General features: G+C 45.9%; 1 protein-coding gene across 1 annotated transcript; it reads right to left on the bottom strand.

Moving 5' to 3' along the window:
• Window positions 1-701: 701 nt before the first annotated feature.
• LOC125548840 (S-adenosyl-L-methionine-dependent methyltransferases superfamily protein) lies at window positions 702-4,474 on the bottom strand. Its single transcript, XM_048712371.2, has 5 exons — window positions 4,066-4,474; window positions 3,860-3,966; window positions 3,055-3,556; window positions 2,079-2,194; window positions 702-1,133 (listed from the first exon to the last, which is right to left on the bottom strand). Exons 1-5 carry the CDS (start codon window positions 4,324-4,326, stop codon window positions 929-931), a joined length of 1,191 nt encoding a protein of 396 aa, XP_048568328.2. The 5' UTR covers window positions 4,327-4,474; the 3' UTR covers window positions 702-928.
• Between the last annotated feature and the right edge of the window lie 3,907 nt (window positions 4,475-8,381).

Raw genomic sequence — 8,381 nt, 5'->3', positions numbered from 1 at the left:
TTGGCACGAGGAGACCATGTGGACTCCTTTGCATTTGCCGCTGAATTAACTAGCCTAGGTTTTGTCTCCATCGCAGTAGGATACAAAGGCGACGGACCGATCTTTGCAGTGCGTGCACTAGCTAGGCCTCTAACCTAGTCGGAATCCACAATGGCGAGCGAGCACCGTGAATCTTTTATCAGGCGCTTTTGCGCCGGCCAGGATTTGATCCGGAAAATCGATCGGAACCTTCGCTGCAGTTGCGCACGAAAGCTGCAGTGCTGAGCTGCTACTGCGATGATACAATTCTGGAATGGGACCTGAGATACTTGACCACGAGACAAGGACAAAGCGATGATACAAATGCCGCTTCTGTCCAAGTCACACCACACGGTGGATCATACCTAGACGAGACCCAATAGGGCGGAGTGGTTCATAGCAGAAAGCTCCATTTGGAGAGAGGGACAGAAAGTTGAGGTAGAGAGGTGACCAAGACGACCAAACCATCCGACCAAGGAAACTCTGAAGATTGATGGAGACTTACGAGTGGCTCTGCGGCTCTGCTCTCTTGAAACGACGACTGCTACCAGTCTTGCCTCCCTCTGGACGGGAGCAGCAGAGCGGGGAGAGCTCGACCTGGTGAAGTGCTGCCTGGTGCAACTCTACAAATTCAAGAAGCCTCGCCATACCGAATCACCGTCAGTTTTCCGCAAATGGCGAGAGACCGAAAGGGATTGTTTTATTACAGAAAGTAGTTTAGAATTGTCATCGAGAACATCCTTCGGATACTTCAGGCTGCAATGCGATGCAGCGTCGTGTCGTGTGAATAGGGCGTGGGAGAGCATCCACACATTTGGCAAAACCTCCAGGTTTTGGAAGGGGAAATTGTCAGGTTTCCAACTTTCCACCCCATTTTCGTAACAGGAGGCGGCAAGGATCGTTCCATCTGCTACATGTTTGCTACCCCGACTATGTACGCGTTCCAAGCGTCCGCCTGGTTGAACCGCTGGAGCTCCTCGTACTTCACGTCGCGGTCGGCAGTGTACTCCTTGGCGTTTCCGCTTGATTTGGTGTCTGGCATCTCCCTGATCCATACGTGGATGGACTTGAATCCAGCTTCCTCCAGGCAGTCCTTGATTTCTGGTATCGACCACCTGCAAAAGAGCGACTTGAATTACTATTTCGAAGATACTATCCGTCGGTCTGTAAGAACCATGATGCCATGCCATTCACTTGCATATTTTCCAGAAGCCAATGTCGTATGGCTAGTTGCCAGCGTTGCACAAGTGCGCCACTGCACATAACTGAAAAATGCCCCAAGGTTCATACATCTATGAAAAGTACAAGGATACGGCATAGGAAAGTGCGTATTGATAACACATAAACAACCGCAGCAACTCTGGCACCAATCGTATCAGAGACACCGCGAGCTAATGTAATGACATTGCCTTTGGTTTCCCTGGACTACAAATACCAACCTTATTCCGCCTTGAAGCAGGTTTCTGTTTTGTGAGTAGAGGCATGATAACAACCACAGAGGCATTATCACCATAGTATGACGGCTAATTGTTGGAACCTACCAGCCTAGGACAAGAGGCCAAAGTCTGTTGACACCATAGAAGGATCAGGAGGCACGGCAGCAGAACAAGTTTAAGGATAAGCATCTATCTTGAGTTACAGGATCTGGTTTGGTTCCTTTAGATTCAGTTTACTTCCCATCAGATAAGATTTGTTCCCTTGCAGTTTATGTTGCAATAGAGCCTCATCTATATAATGACGCCAGGCATATGGGGTTGATTCAACATTAAACATTTTTCTCTACCCAAATACCCCCTATCTATAACGCGTGTATGCGCCTTTTCCCTCAGCGGCATAGGCCGCTCTCCCATCAACCATCCATCCATCCCTACTGCCATAGATCCAATCCTCCCTGGGAAAGCCCAACAGGCCATGATATTTTACCTAAATGTCTATACAAATTATTCTGATTGGAAAAGTGGCAACCTTGCAGGTTTTCCGTAACTGTTCGATCAGTGAATGGGAAAATAAACAACTCTGGACTTAATGCCTTGCCAAGTAGTAATGTTTAAGGAACTTACAGGCGCCAATGGTACGTGAAAGCATGCCGTATCATTTGCTTCTTTCCAACTTGAAAGTGGAGGCTGATCCTTGTTTCACGAGTTATGATATCAAACTCTTCTTGCTCCCAGAAATACTGTATGCATATAAGAAGAATTTTTTTAAATTTAATACGACGCCACAAGATTATGAGGTCATGCTAATAAAGATACTGCAGATTGCAGTTCATATCAACTTGCAGACTATACAAGGGTGGAAATTATATGATTGATAAGCGTAAAAGAGGCTCTGTCAACAAATACATTGGAGATATTACAATCTTTGTGTACTGAATCATCATACCCAAGCTAATTTCATCAAACAGATCAAGCGTATAGTTTATGAAATAAACTTAGTGTAACACATATATTTGCCATGCAACCCATAACAAATATAAATAACTGAATTGCGAAGTTTAAGCTGTCTTAAGTTTAGCTAACTACATGATGATGCACCAGTAAACCAAATAAAATATGTAGTGCCTCCGATACATAATAATTGTCGCTGCTTTAGTACAACTTTGTACTACCTCTGTTCACTTATATAAAACGTTTAAGCCTGTTCAGACAGTGCTCTAAACAGTTCAAAACCAGCTGTCTTAAACGCCTTATAAAAACGAACGGAGGGATTATTAAAGTTGTACTAAAGCAGCGACAATTAATATGGATCGGAGGGAGTAGCTAAATTGCTCAGGCAGCATGATATTAAAATTCAACATCTTTCATGTCGCATACAACAACTGCCAAATATTTCTAATTTTATATATAATAATATTAGATTTGTTAGCATGCTGTAAATTCTTCTTACAAATACCGCATCATTTACCAATAAGAAATGCAACCTCGCCCTAAAATATACTAATCTTATGACAGTATGCCTAGTATGTTTCTAACTGGTACTTTAGAAGAAAGGCCACGATGTGCTGCAATGATTAAGCAATGCTATAACTCTACTCACAGTGAAGCTGGGGAATCTCCTCTGGAGACGAAGCTTGCATTCAGATGATGTGCCACCATATACATCCATTACAAATATACCACCTCTTTTAGAAAGTGCATTGAAGGCATGCCTGAAATACAGAACCAAGTCCTTTCTCTTGTGAAGGCAGCAACAACTGTAGTTGAATGCACAAATTATGTCTCTTCCAGGCAAAACTGCATCTGACATGGTCGAATTGGCTGCACATTTTGTAAATGAAGAATCTGACTGCTCGCAGCTGTTCATTTCAGTAGAGTCATCATCACTGGTAAAATTTAGACCTTGCACGAGATCACTGATCTTTTGCTTGACAAGGCGAGATTCATTTGGCTGCAGAACATTTCCATCAAAAAGCAACAATCTCGAATACCCATCAGCTCCAATCTTGCTCAGGTTGTTCTCAAGACACCACTCAAGTGACTCACGGTCAAAGTCTAAGCCCACTGCTGTTCGTCTCGTATCAGTGCGAAGCCACTCAGTACTGCCAACAGGAAAAAAGAAAGATTACGAGCAACTCATGCACTTATACTCTGAAGCTAAATAGTAACATCTCTGATGTTGAACACCACTGAATAGTGACCAAAGTACTCCAAAGAGTAAGCATTTCAGTATTACAGTTCCTAGTTATATGTGTCTCAAGTGCTCATCGTTTCGAGTTAATGGGACTCCTCAGATCCTCAGTAATAGATACACAGTGCGGCCAAAGAGTTTGCGAAATTGACAGCAGGGTAGACTGTGCAAAGGCTATTCATATTGCTTAGTACTCCTATAACAGTGCACTGACCTGAGGAGGGCGGTGCCACAGAAATCCTCCTGCAGGTGGAGAGGGACGCGCCCGCCGACATACATCAGAAAGAACTTCTGCAGGTAGCTGATGTCCCCTTTTGGCGACTGAGCACAGAAGCACAACACCATGGTCATTTCGTCAAACAGGTTGTGAGCACGGAGACTTTCACTGGTCCAAGCTACGGTGGAAGCTAGCGAGGTTACCTGCACGGAGAGCTGGTACAGGTGGAACTTGGAAGGCATCGAGCCGACCTGCCACTGGCCCTGGCGGTCGCCTTCTTCCGCGCCTCCGTCGTGTTCGCCTGCCGCTGTTGCTTCGTCGGAATCGTCACCGTCCGAGTCCTCCTGGCGGCGCGGCGGCGCGTCGTAGGCAGACGAAGGCAAGTCGTCGTCGCCGAGCTGCGAGCCACGGCGGCCGCGGCCTTGCCGGTGCGACTCCTTCGTCTTCTTCCCGCTCTTACCCATGGTCGCCGGGTCGCGTGCGTAGCGGTGAGGGGTTTAGGGGTTTGGAACAGGAGAGATGAAAGTGCAGGGACTTGGTTGTCATTTTTTTCAGTCCAGGCATCTTGAGTTGGCAGACGCTGGACCTCCTTCCCTCTGCTTCCCTCTCTTTTGCTGCCCCTCTCCTGAGAGTTGTCCAAGGCTAACAAACTGTTCCAACGCCTCATCTGACAATATTGCCGACTGGTGATGGCTAGGGAGAGGTACTCAGGTCCTTCTTGTGCAAATGGTAGTAGTAGTCCTAGTGGATCTTGGCTTTTATTTCGTGTTTTAGCGACATATTGTTGGGATGCCAATCGTTATCTTCTTTCTAGCCCCCATGATGGAGGGAAGCGAAAGGCACCGGATCTAGCAATATCCTCCTCAATATGCTCATATAAGTGATATCACAAGTGGTGGCGGTTTGTGAGATGTTGTTGTCTAGCAATAGAGGTGATAGCAGGGGGAGATGTGCCAGATCCAAGCGCTCCTTTTCTCGTTGTGCGTCGTATCTGTGTAACTGGCTGCGGTTTGGTCGGTCCCTGTGTTGTAGGAAGATGTTCTTCGGCTCGCTTTGTTTTTTAGGATGATCTAGACGCAAGTGGTGTTGTTGGGACAAAATCTCATATTACCTCACGTGGTGGTAAATTTGATTTGTTTCGACGTGTTTGCTGTTTTTTCTTTCTTCTTGGGCATAATGCCACATGGGAGGCACATTCTTCAAACATAGTTCATGGTGTGCAACCGTGAAAGTTTCGTCAGACCAAATGGTTGCATCTCGGTATCGATGAAGTTGGCCCTGCAAGGAGGTGCTTTGGACCTGATGTATCTTTATTTTGGATCTTTCTCTGTAACATCCCAAATTTTCAATTTGGAATGTTATACATTAGATCATCACTACATATCATATTTTATTTTGCATTTTGGTTGATCCTAGAAATTCTACGCAACTCAATGACCCACGGAGAGAGTTGGGGATTTCGTTATTTTCATATTTGAGTTTTCTCAAATTTTGAGAATAGGATCATTTGATTTTATTTATTTTATCATCAATTATTTCTACTACAAAAATATGAGAGAGGGAATAAAATGACTTTCCCAAAATAAATAAATATTGAGGATTTAATAAAAAATCAAATAAGATTTTATTTCGGAGTTTTTTGGTGTTTTATTTGAATTTAGGAAAAATGTGCGTTTTTTAAAATTGCATTTAGGGCCCAAATAAATGTTCACCTTGTGCGGCTTGATTTTAGAAGCCCGTGAAAATTTATTTCGGAATTTTTGGAGTCCGTTTAGTATTTATTTTTATTTTTTTATTCCGAGCGGAATAATTAAAAAAACGAACCGACTTCGGGCCGTACCCGAGCGGGACACCGCCCGGGGGCAGCCTTTAAATAGCGCCGCCCCGAGACGCCCCAGCCCATCAGCCCCGCCTCGATCCATGCGCGCCTCCGGAGCCGCCGCCGCCGACGACGATCCCGCCGCCCGAGGTTCGTCGCGCCTCGTTTTCCGTGCCAAAAAAAGAGGAAAAAAAAGAAAAAAAATTCGGCGTTCGTCGTTTTTCTTTTTCTCGGATTAAATCCGTGATTTTTCTGATCGCGATTCCTAATCCGATTTTCGTTTTAGTATAACTTTTCGCTCGTTTATCGGAACCAGGCGATTCAAGCGCCTAGGATTCGTCTCGAAACCCTCTATCCGTTTAACCAACTTAAACAAGATTTTTCTACTTTTAAATTTGTCCTAGATCCAGATTACTAGAACGAAGTTGTTTTCTTTCGCCGTTTGACTTTCGTTGCTTCGTTCGATTTGATTCTTTTTGCCAACCGGAGTTCTTAAGTTGAACCTTCTGGTTAGATCTCTTATTTGAGTTTTACCTGTACATTAGATGAGTACTTATTGTATGCTTGTTTGTTTGTCTGCGATAGAATACCCGGAGTGCGCCGCCTGTTACTTCGAATCGTTAGGTTTCGCGAATCATCAGCAAGGCAAGTAACACTTTGATCATACCTTTTCTACTACCCAGCTTTATTGCATTAAATCAATCCTCACACATTGCATGATTAGGTGTTGGGGAACGTAGCAGAAATTCAAAATTTTCCTACGTGTCACCAAGATCTATCTATGGAGAAACTAGCAACGAGGGGAAGGAGAGTGCATCTACATACCCTTGTAGATCGCTAAGCGGAAGCGTTCAAGTGAACGGGGTTGATGGAGTCGTACTCGTCGTGATCCAAATCACCGATGACCAAGTGCCGAATGGACGGTACCTCCGCGTTCAACACACGTACAGCCCGGTGACGTCTCCCATGCCTTGATCCAGCAAGGAGAGAGGGAGAGGTTGAGGAAGACTCCATCCAGCAGCAGCACAACAGCGTGGTGGTGATGGAGGAGCGTGGCAATCCTGCAAGGCTTCGCCAAGCACCGCGAGATATGAGGAGAAAGAGAGGGAGGGCTGCACCAACAGGCAGAGATCAGATCGCGTGTATTGGGCAGCCCCTAGGCCTCATATATATAGGGGAAGGGGAGGAGGGTGCGCCCCCTCTAGGGTTCCCACCCCTAGAGGGGCGGCAGCCCTAGATGGGTCTTGGGGTGGCGGCCAAGAGGGGGAGAGGGGGGGCGCCCCTTAGGGTGGGCCTTAGGGCCCATCTAAGCCTAGGGTTTCCCCTTCTCCTCCTTTGCTGCGCCTTGGGCCTTGTGGGAGGCGCACCAGCCCACTCAGGGGCTGGTCCCTCACCACTCTTGGCCCACGCAAGCCTCCGGGACTGGTGGCCCCACTTGGTGGACCCCCGGGACCCTCCCGGTGGTCCCGGTACGTTACCGATAAACCCCGAAACTTTTCCGGTGACCAAAACAGGACTTCTCATATATAAATCTTTACCTCCGGACCATTCCGGAACTCCTCGTGACGTCCGGGATCTCATCCGGGACTCCGAACAACATTCGATAACCACATACAAACTTCCTTTATAACCCTAGCGTCATCGAACCTTAAGTGTGTAGACCCTACGGGTTCGGGAGACATGCAGACATGACCGAGACGTTCTCCGGTCAATAACCAACAGCGGGATCTGGATACCCATGTTGGCTCCCACATGTTCCACGATGATCTCATCGGATGAACCACGATGTCAAGGACTTAATCAATCCCGTATACAATCCCCTTTGTCTAGCGGTATTGTACTTGCCCGAGATTCGATCGTCGGTATCCCTATACCTTGTTCAGTCTCGTTACCGGCAAGTCTCTTCACTCGTTCCGTAACACATCATCCCATGATCAACTCCTTGATCACATTGTGCACATTATGATGATGTCCTACCGAGTGGGCCCAGAGATACCTCTCCGCTTACACGGAGTGACAAATCCCAGTCTCGATTCGTGCCAACCCAACAGACACTTTCGGAGATACCTGTAGTGCACCTTTATAGTCACCCAGTTACGTTGTGACGTTTGGTACACCCAAAGCATTCCTACGGTATCCGGGAGTTGCACAATCTCATGGTCTAAGGAAATGATACTTGACATTAGAAAAGCTTTAGCATACGAACTACACGATCTTGTGCTAGGCTTAGGATTGGGTCTTGTCCATCACATCATTCTCCTAATGATGTGATCCCGTTATCAATGACATCCAATGTCCATGGTCAGGAAACCGTAACCATCTATTGATCAACGAGCCAGTCAACTAGAGGCTTACTAGGGACATGGTGTTGTCTATGTATCCACACATGTATCTGAGTTTCCTATCAATACAATTATAGCATGGATAATAAACGATTATCATGAACAAGGAAATATAATAATAATCAATTTATTATTGCCTCTAGGGCATATTTCCAACAGTCTCCCACTTGCACTAGAGTCAATAATCTAGTTCACATCGCCATGTGATTAACACTCACAGGTCACATCGCCATGTGACCAACATCCAAAGAGTTTACTAGAGTCAATAATCTAGTTCACATCACTATGTGATTAACACTCAATGAGTTCTGGGTTTGATCATGTTGCTTGTGGGAGAGGTTTTAGTCAACGGGTCTGA

Source organism: Triticum urartu, chromosome 3A, assembly GCF_056163025.1.
Source record: "Triticum urartu cultivar PI428250 chromosome 3A, HENAU_Tu73, whole genome shotgun sequence".
NCBI classification, from domain to species: domain Eukaryota; kingdom Viridiplantae; phylum Streptophyta; class Magnoliopsida; order Poales; family Poaceae; genus Triticum; species Triticum urartu.
This window is presented reverse-complemented; position numbering and strand designations above follow the sequence as displayed.

Coding starts and splice junctions, on each gene's coding strand:
- LOC125548840 (XM_048712371.2), bottom strand. CDS start 4,326: ATGGGTAAGAGCGGGAAGAAGACGAAGGAGTCGCACCGGCAAGGCCGC. Junction 3,967..4,065: donor TGTACCAGCTCTCCGTGCAG/GTAACCTCGCTA, acceptor TTCTGTGCTCAG/TCGCCAAAAGGGGACATCAG. Junction 1,134..2,078: donor TTCACGTACCATTGGCGCCT/GTAAGTTCCTTA, acceptor GCTCTTTTGCAG/GTGGTCGATACCAGAAATCA.